This window comes from Vicia villosa, unplaced genomic scaffold (assembly GCF_029867415.1).
Source record: "Vicia villosa cultivar HV-30 ecotype Madison, WI unplaced genomic scaffold, Vvil1.0 ctg.002879F_1_1, whole genome shotgun sequence".
Classification (NCBI taxonomy): domain Eukaryota; kingdom Viridiplantae; phylum Streptophyta; class Magnoliopsida; order Fabales; family Fabaceae; genus Vicia; species Vicia villosa.
The window spans coordinates 99,177-115,519 of record NW_026706057.1 but is presented as its reverse complement, the minus strand read 5'-3'; the positions used below and the strand labels follow the sequence as shown (position 1 = coordinate 115,519).

The 16,343-nt window shown below is 34.4% G+C and overlaps 3 protein-coding genes and 1 non-coding gene across 5 annotated transcripts; 2 read left to right on the top strand and 2 right to left on the bottom strand.

Moving 5' to 3' along the window:
* Positions 1-528: 528 nt before the first annotated feature.
* Positions 529-5,503, top strand: LOC131639990 (uncharacterized). Of its 2 annotated transcripts, none has more exons than XR_009295120.1 (11): positions 529-980; positions 1,082-1,166; positions 1,770-1,966; positions 2,983-3,065; positions 3,524-3,569; positions 3,690-3,746; positions 3,881-3,935; positions 4,014-4,114; positions 4,215-4,298; positions 4,378-4,511; positions 5,007-5,146. XR_009295120.1 is itself a non-coding variant. In XM_058910414.1 (11 exons), exons 1-11 carry the CDS (start codon positions 900-902, stop codon positions 5,178-5,180), a joined length of 1,077 nt encoding a protein of 358 aa, XP_058766397.1. In that variant the 5' UTR covers positions 540-899; the 3' UTR covers positions 5,181-5,503. The 2 variants fall into 2 exon arrangements, 1 of the variants encoding a protein (XP_058766397.1); XM_058910414.1 differs by having other exon boundaries at positions 540-980; positions 4,215-4,278; positions 5,007-5,503.
* Positions 5,504-5,582: 79 nt separating this feature from the next.
* LOC131639992 (glycine-rich RNA-binding protein 2, mitochondrial-like) lies at positions 5,583-8,255 on the bottom strand. Its single transcript, XM_058910416.1, has 4 exons — positions 7,890-8,255; positions 7,725-7,793; positions 7,538-7,644; positions 5,583-7,452 (listed from the first exon to the last, which is right to left on the bottom strand). Exons 1-4 carry the CDS (start codon positions 8,008-8,010, stop codon positions 7,405-7,407), a joined length of 345 nt encoding a protein of 114 aa, XP_058766399.1. The 5' UTR covers positions 8,011-8,255; the 3' UTR covers positions 5,583-7,404.
* A 1,801-nt stretch (positions 8,256-10,056) lies between these two features.
* Positions 10,057-12,892, bottom strand: LOC131639991 (THO complex subunit 4A-like). Its single transcript, XM_058910415.1, has 5 exons — positions 12,630-12,892; positions 12,368-12,520; positions 11,338-11,406; positions 11,073-11,254; positions 10,057-10,482 (listed from the first exon to the last, which is right to left on the bottom strand). The coding sequence occupies exons 1-5, from the start codon at positions 12,792-12,794 to the stop codon at positions 10,275-10,277; spliced, it is 777 nt and encodes a 258-aa protein (XP_058766398.1). The 5' UTR covers positions 12,795-12,892; the 3' UTR covers positions 10,057-10,274.
* A 94-nt stretch (positions 12,893-12,986) lies between these two features.
* On the top strand, positions 12,987-13,060 carry TRNAV-AAC (transfer RNA valine (anticodon AAC)). The gene has a single exon. It is a non-coding gene; the product is annotated as a tRNA-Val (tRNA).
* The last annotated feature ends 3,283 nt before the right edge of the window (positions 13,061-16,343 follow it).

Below are 16,343 nucleotides of genomic sequence, written 5' to 3'. Positions count from 1 at the left end.
AGTGTGAATCTAAAACATTACCTCACTCTGCATTAAAAGTGAAGGCGTATGCTTGGAGACATTACACTTGTTAAGCCTAAAAAAATAAAATTTATGTTAATGTTCATACTTAAAAGCCTGAAAAAAATGTAACGGGACGAGGCAAACTCATTAGAAGACGCGAGTTTAAATCTTTGACGCGCCCCACACTAAGTGTAGGTCATTCAGTCATATCCAACGAATCGGTCCCATTTTACCACCTTTTAATCTAATTCAACTTGACCATTTCCTAAAAAGCCCTACCCAGCCGGTGCATTTCGCTTTCTTCTCGTAAATTCAACATCAAGTGCTCTGTTATTTCCCGTTCTAATCATTCGATCATCCTGTCGGTTACATATGTCTCATTCATTCATCAATTCACAATTACAGTGAAATTCACAACACACCAAACAAATACCGATAAAACAAAGTCAAGTGTAGGGTCATAAATTCCACGCACTGCCACGTCACCACATTTTCATTATCCATATCCAAATACCAAATCACACTACCGCGCCACCGCATCCTTTAGTCGGAGCGTGTCACTCTATCTAACGGCCACGCTTCACCCCAACAACAATTCAACCACCACTTTATGATTTTTCACGTTTCTATGCAATCCATCTATCCCTTACCGTAAAAGAAAATAACATAAAAAAGGAAGAAAAAAAAGTTAGCGGTTCCGTTCGGTTAAGAACACAAAACTGCTGCAGAATTGAAAGAAATAACCTTATTAACCGTTTTTCATACACTTTAATAATTTCATTTCGATCTAAATTTGAATTTAAATCTCAATTTCGAAGATTCTAGAAAATGATTAAGGCGTTTCTGGATCGGGATTAGGACTTTAGGGTTTTGGCTTATTCAGATTCCGATCGGAAATGTCCGAAACTAATTCGCCACCTCGAACCTCTGGTTATCTCGATGCTCTCTCTCAAGCGATCCACAAGAAGCTTCAGAGGGTGAGTTTTCTTCTCAATTGTTTTTCTCTGTTATGATAGCGAGAAAAATGCATTCTGTTTTTACTTGATTAATTTTTGTTTTTTGGTGTTTGATGCTGCAGGCGCTGGCTAGTTCATCGCAGAGGCGTAATTTGTTGCAGGAGCTCTTTGCTGATATTGCTTTAGAGGTTGATGATCGAGCCAAAGGTAACTTTAGCTTTTGAATTTGATTTTATTCGTATATCTATTGATTCTAGTCCTAAGATTCAGTCTCAGAAGAAAAATGAGTATAATGATTCAGATGGCAGCTTGTGCTTCAAGCGTATGGTTTATCTTGTTTGCATGCTCATGGTTTTTAGTTCATTTCTGGAAGATGATAATAATTTTGCCGAAAATGATATTTTCATGTAAGGATAACTATCCTTTATGAAGAACGTGTATAGGATTGCCTCTCTTTTCTTGCTAAACATAATTAGTTTAGCTTGTCTGTGATGTTTGTATATGGTAGTATCAACTTAATTTTTCTGTCACTTGATTTTTACTTAGAAATGTCATGTTTTTATTGGTAAAGTTCCATAATAAGATTCCACTCGCTATTCGGAAAATAGTTCTTTTGATTTAGGATTTGAATCTCAATTTGATAATCATTGCAAACAATGGAATTCACAACTGACAAATGTGTATTTAAATATGAATAAGGGGGTCATAACCTTTTTTTCTTCATAGGTGTGATGGGGAATAGTGTCTTTTCTCTTTTTTATTTAGAAAACAAGTTACCAAATGTAGATTTTCTTTTTTTCACAATGACAGATGTAATTTTCCACAAGGAAGAAGATATCATTTCTCCCGCAAATGACGTCATTGATGGTCCGCTGTGTTTCTATGATGTGCTTGCTGATTACTTTGTAAGTGTGCCTGAAAGTGGGAAGCCCGTCCTTGACTTGATTGTCCAACTTTGGAGCCAGTCATTTGCTTCGCATATTTTTAGCCTCTTGTTTCACAAATGGGTATGTAACCTTGTCTTTGCCATATTGTCTTTTGCTCACTTGAGGGAGGTTTTACTTAGTTTGATAGTATTCGTATGGTCATTCATTACTGGTTTTGAATTTGAACATTTACAATTCAAAAAAAGTGAGTCGCTCTTAATGGCATGGATACATTGACAAATATGAATATCCTCAAATTGATTAATGATATTATGAGGCATGTACATTATCTCTGAACCTGGTTATGGCTATATATGGAGTAGCTCGCAACTCCCTTTTTCTCTTTGCTGGTTATAGAGTGGGTGGCAATTCCCCATTTCACTTGACTCACAATATGTTTAACCTTTTGATATACATCCCATGTCTGATTAATGTTCTACCATTTCTTCTTATTTATTCAAATTTTGAAATGCTTATAAGTATTTAGAATCTTCATCAAGGGTTTTTAAAACTCATGCTTTTCATGATACTGGTCCAAAATTTCTGTCTACAATACATAGCACCTATTTTGTCAAATGTTTGAAATAGGTTTTACATTTAATCCTTAGGAACCCAATGCTTACTATATAGTATAATTATTTCATTTTTGTAACGTGAGTGACATATATAATGTATGATACTATTATGTATAAATGAAAAGAGTGCTGAGATTTATATATTATAGTTAATCATAAACTAATGTATATTACATATTAATAAATTTTGAGCTAAGCATGATCTAAAATTGGCTATGAGAATTTTGTGTTTTTACTTTTTACTAGTACTGATTTGAGAATGAGATGGGATGTTTTTTTTGCCTCTTGGGTATATTTCATTTCGGTTATTTCCCTTCTGTTTTTGAGGGGTTGCAGAAACTTTCCTCTGTTGTAAGGAGTTAATCTCCGTATTTCCTAAAGAAATTCAAGTTCCTGTTTTCTAATTAACATTTAAGAACCACTGAAATCTCTTTTATTTAGTTTTAATTGGGGTATATCGTAAAACATATTTCCAGTAGCTTCCTGTTTTGTTGTGAATAACTATTTAGTACCCTAATGCAGATGTTTGAAGTTCATCTTGATAATCCAGAAGTGCTCCTTCGGTATTCATCTGCCCTGGTTCAAGGTGCCACAAATGTTTTCTGGTATGAATACAAGCTGTTATAAATTAAAATATTACTTAATTGGATTTAACTTGCAAAAAGACCAGGTGGATTTGGATTGATTGGCATTTGTAAGTTAAAAATATATTCACTTTCAAAAACCATGCTCTGAAAAGATATGAACTTCATATCATACTCCGCTCCACTCCTAAATAGGAAGAAGAAGAACGTGTGTGGACTCTCTTTATCATCTTTCTTTTAAAAAAATATTTGTCTGCATTACCAGATTTTATCCATAGTCATTCTATGCCAAATCAATAGCAATCCATTTGACCTTATCCTATTCTTTAATAACAAAACAGAAAGCAATGGCAATTTTGGAAAATGTTAGTAAGAGTATCTTCATGGGCTAGAATCTCTACTATGATAGAGTGGATGTTGTACCATATTTGGAAAATCAATCTGAGAATTGCACTAATCATTTTTGGTGCCATGTACAGGATCGACATTCAGACAAATACAAAACGTTTCCAGTCTATATTCCGAGTAAGGGTTCTAGTTGGATCCTGTATTTAGTTTGACTGATATGTATCATCTGAATAATATTATAATTAATGTTTTTTTCCCAATTCTTTTGCATATTCCATGTGTTTCCTTGAAATTCAGTACCTCTTGGATGATGTTGCATTACACCACAGTAGATTGAATAAGATTCCTCTTCAGGTATACCCTATCAGTTTAAGTATTTGGCTGTATTTTATAAATGTGGCCTACAGTTTTTTTAGGACCTTTAGCTAGTATACTTTTGTTGCTAGCAATGGCATTCTGAAATTCTTTACATTTCATTAAACTATCAGGCTCAGCGAGATATGTATCTTTTGCTCTCAAGGTTCATTCTATTTTACAATTCAGGTAGCCATTCAGAGAAGTTATTAGCCTATAAATAATGATGCAATAGTCTTTATAAATCTAATATTACCCTCTTTGCAGCTGGCAAAATCGATAGCTTCTTGAAACAATGCCCTGTTTTTCAAACTGCCTTCTTAGTTGGCAGTCCTGCAGATATATTTGTGAATGAACTCACGGATCAGGTACATCTGAATCACCTTTTTTCACAATTGATAGCCATATCCTCTGTTTTATTTAAAGAAATTATGTTACTTACCCTTAATTGTTGATTTTTTTTAACAGCTTCAAAAGCTTAAGGTGGAACCTGTCCTGCTGCATTATCTTTCAGAAATCAAGGTCCTTCAGGGTACTACACCAACCATTCAGGTGCAATAGTTGGACATGGAATATTCTTCTCTCAACCTGACTCAGCTAAGTCATTCTTTTGTTTATGTTAATTGCTCAGGTTTGGAATTGAGAATGACGACAAGTACGAGATTGAAAACTTGTTTGTATAGTTTTACTTCTCCTGGTGGTCCAATGTACCCAACCAGAGCTGTTCGTCATGCTGCCTGGGAAGCACTAGATTTTCTTTTTCCGGTTAGTATTATTTTTGCATAATAATTAGTATCCAAACCAAATTATAACAAATTACAAGAACATTGTCCTTTCCAGTCCTAAGTAACATTTCTTTCACATTAGTAAATATTTCTAGGTCCGATCATTGTTAAATACTTGACTTCTATTAAAAGCTTTTTATGTTTTAAAAGGTGGGATTATATGACTATTAAATTGTTTAAATTTCCAATAGACGAAGGGAAACATTGATGGGTTTTTTAAATGACATCATAGAATCTGCACACAGATGATGCATTTTTCCCTTTTAGCTTTTTCAACATAGCCATATAGTTTATAGTTAAGATCACAATATAGCCCTATATTAATGTATATGCCATATAGTTCATAGTTAAGATCACAATATAGCCCTATTGGTAAACATGTGTAACACCTTAATTCATAAGCACGAGCTTCATGCATGCACCAAGTACTTGTCCGATAAACAAATATTAATGTTGTTTCTCTGCTATGATGCAGGTTGGGCAATACCCTCGGCATCTCATAAGTCTGTTCTTCAGGTTGCTTTATCCATGGTATTGGCCATCCTCTTGTTGGAACTTTGTGGTTTCGTGCATTCGGGCTATCTTTTACTCCTTACTGGGGTTATTATTTTCTACGTGGGAAAAATTTGCCAAACCAAAAACCCAATAAATGTCCATATGTTCCAAGGGTATTGGAGTACATGCATAGAATTCAGAATCCGAGTCATCTTTGCCAATCAGCACGAATGCCTTGCTTTTTGACCCTCTGATATTTCCTTTTTTCACCCAATGTGATGTGTATAAAGCAAGCTTGTTAATGCAATGTATATTTTGTTCAATTTGTTCACTATGGCTTAGAATAGGTTTACAAGTCCAAGTAATATAATATAACGTGAAAAGACCACTGAAAACACCTAAACAAGGAACTGCGATTCATATACACTATTCTACAATGCTTTTGAGAGTAAGATTGTGTATGATTTTAAGATTGTACATTTGTTATCTGCCATAGCTACTGTGTGATTGTCTCAATAGTTGTGAATGATTTTAATCTTCTGATTTTGTCATAAATTTTGTATTTAAAGAAGATACTAGGGGTACTCTTAACGCATAATGAATCATACATTCAAGGAAATTTTTAATACAATTTAAGATAATCAAGTGGATTATTACCCCACTCATAAAAATTACAATTGAGTTAGCCTATTGCAATTTCTTCTGAATGTCCTACTACTTTGAATATGACTTCCACCCTTCTGTTACGTAGCCCTTTCAACATCATAACAATCGTAACAACCTTCAAGAAGTGACTCTTATCCGACATTTTTTTGCAACAATCTTTTTCATCAGCAATGTCTACCCAGTTAAATCTGAATCTTATCCGACATTTTTTTCACCATAGGGTAATTTAACATTACATGATCAATATTTTCTTCTGTCTGAAACAGAGCACACATACTTTATCATATACTTTTTCATGAGAACTATAAGTATTCCCCCTTCTAGATAGCTGCATCCTTGTTGGTAATCTGTCATGGAAAAATCTCCATCCAAATACCTTTATCACATTTAGTGACTGATTTAATCTATACCTTTCAAGCAGGAATCGGCCGGTATCTGCATAATTTTAACATAGCAGGATTTAACTGAGAATGTATTTTCATTTCCATATGACCGTACCACCAAGTCTCCTTGATTACTAGGAGTGATCTCTAATAAAATTTCTAGCGATTTTTCTTTTTCTGCCTCTTCTCCGTCTCTAACAGGTCCCTCCTCTGATATGCTCCGGCCTATTCTCCACTGCCAATGACCACCACTCCACTCACCCGTGTTCTTCATACTGCCTACTTTGTTAGTACAGACATGATACAAGTTTGGGAACTGATTTACCAAGGAAGTGTCCCAAACATTTAGTAGACCAGAATGAAATACTCTCCCCATCACGTAGCCTGCATATTAACATGTGCATAATCCCATCAGCCACATTAAAGCCTTCAAACTTCATCAAGTCTCTCTATCACAGTGATTCTTTTGTTTTTTTTTCTTGGTCCTTCATTAAACCACAATCTTCTGTGTAGCTTTCCATATTTCTCCTGCAAAATCCCCACCTAAATTGCCCTATCTTCCTTGATGAACCTCCAAATTCATTTGCTTAACAATGCTATGTTGAAGCTAGCTACATCCTTGATTCCTATTCCACCCTCTTTTTTATCCTTACATATAGATGCTTAACTTATCCATGCTATGCCCCTCTTCTCTGCTGACCCTTGCCAAAAGAAATTCCTGTAGATACTAGTAATTTCCAAAATCACTTTAGCTGGAGCTTTAAAAAATGATAAATAATAAACAGGTAGATTAGTGAGGATAAAGTTTATCAAAGTAACTGTCACCTCATTATTAGATCCTCTACGTCACTTATAATCCGTCATTTCAGTTTGTTCAGAAGAGAATCACTGCGAATGGGAAGTGTCTGAATCCGGACAAATTTTGCTATGAGTATAAGTCAACTATATTGTCTTTTCAATTGAGAGTTGCGAATAGGCTCAATAGGATATGTTAAAAGACAGTTTTTCAATTCACTTTTTTATATGCTTAAATCTAATCAAATATATTTTCAGTACTGTATTTTTTGTTAAAATACAGAAAAATTCTATGTTAAAACTATAAATAACTTCACAAGTCCAATCTTTAAAGTGTTGCAAGAGAGACTACTTCTCTATGATTTGGAATCATGCCTTGACAAATAAGTTTAAAGACGAGTTTCTGATTTTTGTATAATAATTACCCAGATGTTCGTATACAATAATAAACTAAAACAGAATCAGAGTATCAAATTAGAGTTTAAATTTGTTGCAGCTCTGGGAGTATTATGAATTGTTTGATAAACTTGGTGGTCACCCTTTGTGCGCATAACCCACTCGAATTCTTCTGCCGTCCACTATCTGTAAAATCATCAAGAACAGAACAAGATTCATAATATATCACAACATGAAATAAAAATGAAAGCAAAATTTGTGACAAAAGTACCTTTCCGTGCAATTCTTTGCGAGCTGTGGCAGCTGCAGTTTCAGAATTGAACCTAACAAACCCGTACTCCTTTGATTCCCCAGTTTTATGGTCACATATTACTTTAACTACAAAAAAACATTATTAGATTGTTACAACATAACAAATTTAGGATCTAAAACAGATGAAAAATGATTCTTAGTTTTACCTTCAATGATTTCCCCATGTTGTTCAAATGTGTCTCTTAGGACCGTTTCATTTGTGTTATACGAAAGCCCTTTGTCCCAAACAAAACCAAAAACTAAATTTGAAAATCTGGAATCACAAAAAAAAATAAAAAACAAGAAATGAAACTTGTTGGAGAAGAGGAAACCTGCGACGAACAATTTGGTAGATGAATGATGGCGCACGCGTAGGAACAATTGAGGTAAGGGTAAGGGTGAACATTGGAGAAGAAGAGTTCTGTTATTCGCTATCGTGGTGGCTGTGCGCATAACTACGACTTCTGTTTATTGATTCTTTTTAACTGTGGCTGTTCTAATTGTGCGCATACTCTTTAAATTCAAAGAATGGTTAAGCACTTATGTGATATGTAGAGCAAATTGTGGAAAGAGTCTGATTTTAATTAGAGGGTGTTTATGGATGTTTTTAGTAAATAATCATGAGTTTTAATTTCGTAGGATTAAACTCGAAAATTTTAGACGATACTTTGAATAAAAAAGTTGAGAGAATGGCATGATGCTGAAAGAATTTCTAATGCAAATAACACAAGAAATAAAGTAAAAAGCGATTGAATTAACAAAAGCAAATAAAGAGATAAACAATAAATAAAACAAACGAAATATTTGAATTTAAAAATGGAACACTCTTCATACATTTCTCTTAAATTCTCTTAAATTCGTCATCTCAATAAATTAGATGTGTGAGTTTTAAAAAAACAAAATGAAATGTAAACCCTAATTTATATCATATTGTATTTCGTGCTAAAGATGACTACTGCGAAAAGACTTTTCGTATGGTGATTGGGACCCCTGGTGATTAGAGAGGTGTTTGTAAAGTTAACATTACAGCATTCAAAATAGAGAAAAAGGGATATGCACTGACAGTGTAAAATATTTTTACACTGTCAACCAATCACAATCATGTATCCAATTAAAACACAATTTTAATTAAAAAAAATTAATATGACATGGCAATTGTAAGGATTTTGATTGGATGTATGTGTAAAATTTGTTTACACTGTCAGTGCACTACCTTTAAACTCTTCAAAATAATATTTGAGAGACAAAAAAGTGAATATTTGAACATAATTCAGAATCAGTATAATAATTGTACAAGTAAGAAGATTATAAATGTTCTCAATTGATCAGCATGAAATGTGGAGTGATTGTTGAATGTATATCAACGGTTGAGATCCGCCTATTTGTCGGCTAATGGGGTGCCTTGTTGGATTGGGCAAATGGATTGGGACATTTTTATTAGGATTGTCCTGAACATATTGTATATTAAAAGTATTCGAATTTCGAAATTCAAAACTTAAAAATGTTTAAAATTCTAAAATCCAACAAATATTTTTAAAATCTTACTAGATTTTTTACGATTGGGAGAAGGGAAGAATCTAATGCGTTATTATCGTTCAAATAGATTGACCATGCGCTCATTTCAAAACTACTACCACTCTTAAAAATGTGAAAGTTAATCTTGTTTATAAATATGAAAGTTGATTTTGTTTATAAATAAGGTTGGAGAAAGAGAGATAAGCAATACAAATGTCAAAATTAACTAAGCTTAGCTACCCTCCCTAACGAGTAAACAATAGTATTTGTGTTGTCTTCGAATTCAACTGCAATTTAAACATAGCTATAACAATCTCTGATCACTACAAATCTAGCCTCAATCAAGTCATCTCCAAGTCTCTTCCAAAATTAAACAAGTCAACAATGTTGTGAATCCAAGCATTCAACCATAAAATGTTTGATTTATATATTTTGAACTCATTTTAAATTATATTTTTAAATAAACATCTACATTGAAATATAGACTATTCAATCTTAATCAAACTATATCTTGGAATTCCATAGCTGGGAGTGTTATCCCTTTTTAGTACACCTGAGTCTTGAACAGCACACTCAGTCTGCCGCTAAATAATGTATGCCAAAAATTACCAGTCATGAAGGATGTACTCCCCTATAACAAATATGAACATCTCGAGATAACACAGACCTTATTATAAAAGATTATATCAGACATGCATAGGCCAAGGTAAAATTAAATAACAAAAGATAAAACATCACTTCTTTTGAGTTAGGGTTGTGGGAGGAGTAGCTGGGAATCTACCTTATTTGAAGATTCCACTGTACATGTTTAATCAAAACAAAGCGGCGGTGAGTAAAATCTGCAGCATCCCACATTTTGCAGCCAGAGATTTTTCTGTGCATTGATAGACGACAGCATGGTTCCCACCTCCCACTTTCTTAATCCACTTGTTGATAAACAAATTATTAAAGTCAATGAAAGCAACCTAGAGTGCACAAGCTGACTTCTGTTAACTCATAGTTCATACATTCCTGAGTAATATGAATATTTTAGACAACAGAAGCCCAAACTCCATTATATGAAGCAACAGTTTTCACTCGAGTAATTTTTCCCTTCTCTAAAACATAGTGTGCTCCAAATACATAAACATGTGGCTATCCATCACAATGCCCCCCTAATAACCATAGATGTAAAAGCAAGAAAACAGAACAAGATAGCTCCTTTAATTTATTTGCATGGCCTCTGCATGATACTTCTCCAGCTCAGCATCAAGATCTTCTGCAGATACCTTTTCATCGCGACCTCTACCGCGTCCGGCACCGCGACCACCACCACGACCTCCACCGCTACCTCTTCCACGTCCTCGATTTCTTCGAATGCCTTGACCTCTTCCTCCCTGCCCTCGAAAATCTCCAACTCTTCCTTGACCACTGCTCGAGACATAAATTACAGTCATCTTTAATGCAAGAAATAATACTAACTTAACAATTTGATCAAACAAAAGTTCTTCATTAACCACAGATGGTTTCCTCATATCATATGTCAAAAATCTTCAACTCAAAATCTCAAAAGCAAGCTCCAAAAAGGAAACACAGCATTAAGAACAAATAAACATGATACACTCACCATCCATATTTATCGAATATTTAGAACTAACTAGCAACCAGAATTAATTTGCGAGGATGGGAAAAAAAGTTGAGACTTCAATAAGTCAAAGGATGAGGAAAAAAAACTGGCTCGGAAAATTGAATTCAAAAGCTTTCAAGCATTTTAAAGATTGAAAATTCCTGGTAACAAGGACAACTAATAATAGATATCAACTGATTGCAATCATCATAAAGCATGACTTAATCCAGTATAGCAGCAAAACAAAATCACACATGTGTGCACCCCCAAAATCACTATTCAAGTGTCCACAAATTAGTAGCCAGATGAGAAGCAAGTGGACAGTACGAAAAGTTCACTCTTAAAGAACAGATTAAATAGATAATCATTATAGCACAGTCAAGCCAGTGAATACCTTGAGGGAATTCCATTAAAATTTCCAATAGCGGCATTTAAAGCAGGAGCTGCGCCAGGTGTAGAAATGTTTGTTCCGACAATCTCTATCTTCATTGGTTTCCCATCTAGTTGAACATTGTTGTATCTCTTTACAGCAGCAACAGCATCCTGTCGCCGTGAGAAGACTACTTCTGCAGTACCCTATGAAAAAGAAGTTTTTTTCTTAACTATAGCATGACAAAGAAATGATCAGAATGACCAAGCTAAGCAACTGGACAAGATACCTTTGATCTGCCACTCCTGTCGTAATGAACGCCGTGTCGTTTCAAGTCACCAACTTCAGAAAACAATTCCTGCATAATAAGAAAATTGAAATCTAACCATTAATTGTAAAATTCAGAGCCTGTAAAACTAGCATGTTAAGTTTTAGTTCTGGGTAGAAGGAAGAAAGATCAGTGTAGTAAACGGTGTGCTTAAGGCCCTCAGGCTAGGTGCCATAGTGGAAATTGAACAAACTACTAGTTTTTGCGATCCGCAATTGACAACATTGAACATAAGCCAGTGTTGCCAATTGCAGATAGCAGATAGCAGAAAATACCAGGTGGTTAAAATTTCTCTATGCAAAAAATAGTACTATAGTCTATAGTAGCTATTTGAGAAATTTTGTACTAAATAGTGTTTTGATGCCGGTAATGACAAATATAAGCTGATATTTCTAAACTTTTTTTTTTACAAGATAAGAAAGAAAATCTAATTAGAAATCAAATTTCACATGCAAAAACAATGTTATAAGCTACAGCTGCATAAAAATCTTTTTTTAATTTCACAAGCAAATAAGCAAAATGTTGGGCGTACAACAACAGAAAAGTTATGATATTAAGCACATCCAGATTGATTTTACCAACTTTCAACCAGATTGATTTAAAAACCAACTCTCAACTCACAAAGAAAAACTCTCTAACATGCTCTCACTCCCACTCTCCTCACATAATCTCATGCAATTTCACAAAACAAGACAGGTGCCATAACATAATTCCAGATATTTCTTCACTAATCACTGATATTAATACATAAATAAATAGCTCTGGAAAAGAAAGAAAAAAAAAGTGAAAACCTTAATATAAAGCTGTGATTTTTATTTAATACCTTTTCCCAACATTGTTTTTTTGAAATACCCTTTAATTTAAAAATGGATCTCTGAATCTATGAACCCTAGTAAAATCATAAGACCAAATTCCCTAACAAAATTCCAGATACAAATTCACTAATTCAATTAAAAAAAAAAAACACTGCAAAAGAGAGGGATTGGAATACCTTAATATCATCATTGGAAACGCCGTATTCCAAATTAGAGATATAGAGCTTGGTTCCAGTTTCTATGGAAGGTGCACGACCACCTTGAGCAGGAAAACCCGCAGCCGCATGCTGATCTCCATACAAATCATGCTGCCACGTCGTCTCCGGCGCCTAAAACAGAGAAAATTAAAATCCAAATCAAAAAAAAATTAGGGTTTTGAAAAATTCAAGCCGAGAAAAAATTCAATTTTTGTTGAAAGAATATACGAAAGCAAGTTACCTTAGCGGCGGAATACGGTGTGGAACGGTTGGAGATACGGTTAGGAGCCCGGCGAGCGGGTCCAGGACCGGGTGCGGGTCTGGATCGGCCTCTGGAGTTTCCGGATCCAGATTTTTTGTTGTTCTTGATGATGTCGTCGAGTGTCATATCAAGAGCTGCAGACATTTTGGAGTGGTGAGAGTTCAACGAGAGGGGGTGAGGAAGAGGAAGAATCTGAGACTGAATGGAACAAACGTGAAAGATTAGGGTTTCGGTGAAACGAAAGAAGAAGACAAGAGATAAGTAAAATATAGAGGGATAGAAAAGATTGGAAAAGATTTAAAATTATATTTAATTTAGGAAAATAATTTGCAACGTGGTTTCGTGGTGTAGTTGGTTATCACGTCAGTCTAACACACTGAAGGTCTCCGGTTCGAACCCGGGCGAAGCCATTATTTTTGAACTTTTATTTCTACTTGTTTCGTGAATTGCGTCCATAGATTGCTTCATTCTTTTTCAACTTTCTTTAAATAAATATTATTATTTTCATACTGAAACATTATTTTGATTTCTCTATTACAATAAAGTTTTAGATCTTTTATTTCATACCAACGTTCCAATTTTTTTATACTCAAACAATTTTTTTGATACTCAAACAAATATCATTGATAGATTAAATTATATACTTAATTATAAGAATTTAATATGTAATTTATTTTATTTTTTAATAAAAATGTATTGATTTAAATACATTTTTTTTTGGTATTAAAAAACTTAATTTATACTTTTAGTCTAGGTTTATTAAATAAAATTATATACTTAATTATAAGAATTTAATATGTAATTATTTATTTTTTAATTAAAAATTATTGATTTAAATACATTTTTTGTTGTGATATTTTACGGGATTTAAACCGTTATTCTCTTTTTAAATTCAAATATTTTTTTATTTTTCTATGATCTTTTATATTAAAAAGTGATTATGTGTCAATTTTTAAATAATGGGTCACGTGTGAAACATATCAAATTGTCATATAGAAATATTTTGTATAACTTTATAGATAAAAAAAATGTTAATAAATTGGTATTTCGTCGACTTTTAGTGCCAAAAAAATGAGAGGGGATCAATCTTATTTGAAATTAAAATTGAACATGTGAAATACAATAAGGGCTGATGAGAGTCAGCTCACATGTAGATAGCAACAAATTGATGGAAAGTGAATTCATCTTAAAGTCCTGAGGTTTGAGGTTCGAGAATTTATGGTGGATTCCTTGGGTCGGATTAGAAAGAGAATAATGGTTTTTCCATTGTTTTCCCATGAAGGCGTGGAAATAAAGGAAGACGGGTTACTCCTTAAATCATGGAGAATACGTTTTCCCTTTTGACTACAATCCTTCAAATCGTTATTCCTTGGACAACTCATAGGCGTAATGTGATTAAAGCTGAAGCATGGATCTTGATTTTGGCCCAGTGGCCCAAGCCCAATCAGACGACCTAAAGTGCACCCGACTAGTAATGTTATACTTGGTTTGGGTTGCCCCTTTTTAGGCCCAATAAAATTATCTCAGTCCATATTTCTTCCAACAAAAGACCTAGAAATGACGAAGTTACTAACTTAACATGGGTGGCGGTCTTATTGATATGACTTCAATAATTGCTATAAGTGATTCCCTCGGGTGGTGCTTAGAGTGAATCCCTCAAGCGATGCTTGGGGAGAGTCCTTTATGAGTTGCTTGTGGTGTGTGCAACTTTTAATGATTAGGCACGTTGGATTTAGTCTCGAGAAGGCGCGATCGTTGTGAATTATTAGTTAAATCCATGCAGACATACACAATTGTTGATGTTTGAGCTCTCTCACTGCTGGAGCACACCTACGTTAGGGCAATTATTGCCTACGTGACATAGGAATTTTCTTCATATTACACGTCATACTTTTTCATGTCACTTTTAAACCCCTCTACGTCTTCCCATCAAGAATTTTCCTTAGAAATTTCTCCCAGACTTGATCGCGTCTTCCTCCCTCTTCCACTCAAACTCAAGTATTATATTTTTTCCTTTTTTTTTCCTCCATCCTCTCATTCCCTTTTCTAGCTATGGTCATTATAAGAGATTTCGATGAAAGTGGCAATATAATTGAAACATTCATTAGTAAAGAACTCACAGAGATGTGGGAATATTGTATAAAAAACTCTAGGCGTGATAATGTGATGGTAAACTCTAGGCGTGATAATGTGATGGTTGATTAATGGCTTTTCAAAACAAGGATGTTGGGGATCTATAAGATTACCTTCAATTATATTAGTGATAATGACTCTTTTTTTCTTTCTACTTTCTTAGAAATTTCAAGATTTTTGTTGGTGTCTAGCTAATCTAAAAGATTAGGGGTCAAGATTATGATATATTATATACCAAGCAAGGGAAGGTTAACTCCTTTTCGTAAGGGCTTGATTTTGTCTGACTAAAGGGATGAGGAAGACATCATCTTAAAGTCTTTACTATAAATATGAAAGGATCCATATGGCGCCATTTAGTGATTTTGATGGAGACTTCTTCTACCTGTACTTTCCTATAATTTAGTATTTATGGGTGTTAATTATATTCACCGTGTTTGAGTCATAGATGCTCAAAACTATCGACGTTGCCCCTTTCTTAATTGACGCTCAATCAATGAATGGGCCTTTATCAGGGCATTTGAAACTTTGCAAGATTCAAATATTTGTTCCACTGTAGGTTTGTTTGTATGTTTCCATGGCACAAATATGACTAACAATGGCAACTAGGCAATCTTGGAGATGTATCACTTAACGACTATTTTCTTTTTTTTACGAACTCGTGGATATGTGTGATATGTCTGGCTTCATCAATCATGTCAAAAGTAATTTTTACTCATGCTTCATTCTCTTCCTTATTGAAATGCTCACATTCTAGGTAGGCGTGTAAAACTCCACTAGAAACATGGTGTCAGCCTCATAAACCATATTGAATGATGTTTCCCTATTGATTGAGTGGGTGTCGTACGATACGACCATGCCATGATACATCACTAGCAACTATCTTATTCCTCATAAGTGTTTATTGCTAGCCTGATTATAGTGTCATGGTAGTCAATTGTTGATCCTGATCAACTCATTGATTGCATACGTGATAGGCAGAATCGCGACAAGACCTCCATGAAGACGCGTGAGATCGAAGGAAACTTAAGTTCACTAAAATACCAGTTAAGTAAAGGAATTTTGAGAATTTTCAGGGCATGAGTGGTGTATCAGACACGAAGTAGTCAACGGCCCCAGACTCCACGTCAAAAGTCAATGAACTGGGATCTTTCAAGAATTTCCATTGGGATGAGGTGAATCTTCATATGGTCCATCTGGAAAATGAATTAGTTAGAAATAAGAACACTTTGAGGTATAGGGTTGAATGGTCGAAATGTTCTACTTCCAAAAGTCAAGTCACTTGGCAAGGAATTGTCCTAAGCGGATAATAAAAAAGGTGTTTGTGAGAGGATCCCATTAAGAGACTCAGTTCTGAATCGGTTAAGATCCCTTATCTAATATTTGTTACCAATTATGGATAATAATTGGAGGGATATGTTGGACAAATAAAAAGTTGTCAAGTGTCGAGGTAGAAAGACCAGACTTTTTGGTTCATCTGATATTCCTGAATAGAGGATGATTTAGGTTCCGACTCTATCAGATCGTATTCTAATTGACGAAGATGGCCTTGTAAAGGGTCGA

Bases quoted from the DNA above. Each gene is read 5' to 3' on its own strand.
- LOC131639990 (XM_058910414.1), top strand. From the start codon at position 900: ATGTCCGAAACTAATTCGCCACCTCGAACCTCTGGTTATCTCGATGCT. The intron at 981-1,081 runs GTGAGTTTTCTT...TTGATGCTGCAG, and splicing joins TCCACAAGAAGCTTCAGAGG to GCGCTGGCTAGTTCATCGCA. The intron at 3,570-3,689 runs GTAAGGGTTCTA...CTTGAAATTCAG, and splicing joins GTTTCCAGTCTATATTCCGA to TACCTCTTGGATGATGTTGC.
- LOC131639992 (XM_058910416.1), bottom strand. From the start codon at position 8,010: ATGCGCACAGCCACCACGATAGCGAATAACAGAACTCTTCTTCTCCAA. The intron at 7,794-7,889 runs GTTTCCTCTTCT...TTTGGGACAAAG, and splicing joins TACCAAATTGTTCGTCGCAG to GGCTTTCGTATAACACAAAT. The intron at 7,453-7,537 runs GTACTTTTGTCA...ATGATTTTACAG, and splicing joins GCAAAGAATTGCACGGAAAG to ATAGTGGACGGCAGAAGAAT.
- LOC131639991 (XM_058910415.1), bottom strand. From the start codon at position 12,794: ATGTCTGCAGCTCTTGATATGACACTCGACGACATCATCAAGAACAAC. The intron at 12,521-12,629 runs GTAACTTGCTTT...TCTCTGTTTTAG, and splicing joins CACCGTATTCCGCCGCTAAG to GCGCCGGAGACGACGTGGCA. The intron at 11,407-12,367 runs GTATTCCAATCC...CTTATTATGCAG, and splicing joins TTTCCAATGATGATATTAAG to GAATTGTTTTCTGAAGTTGG.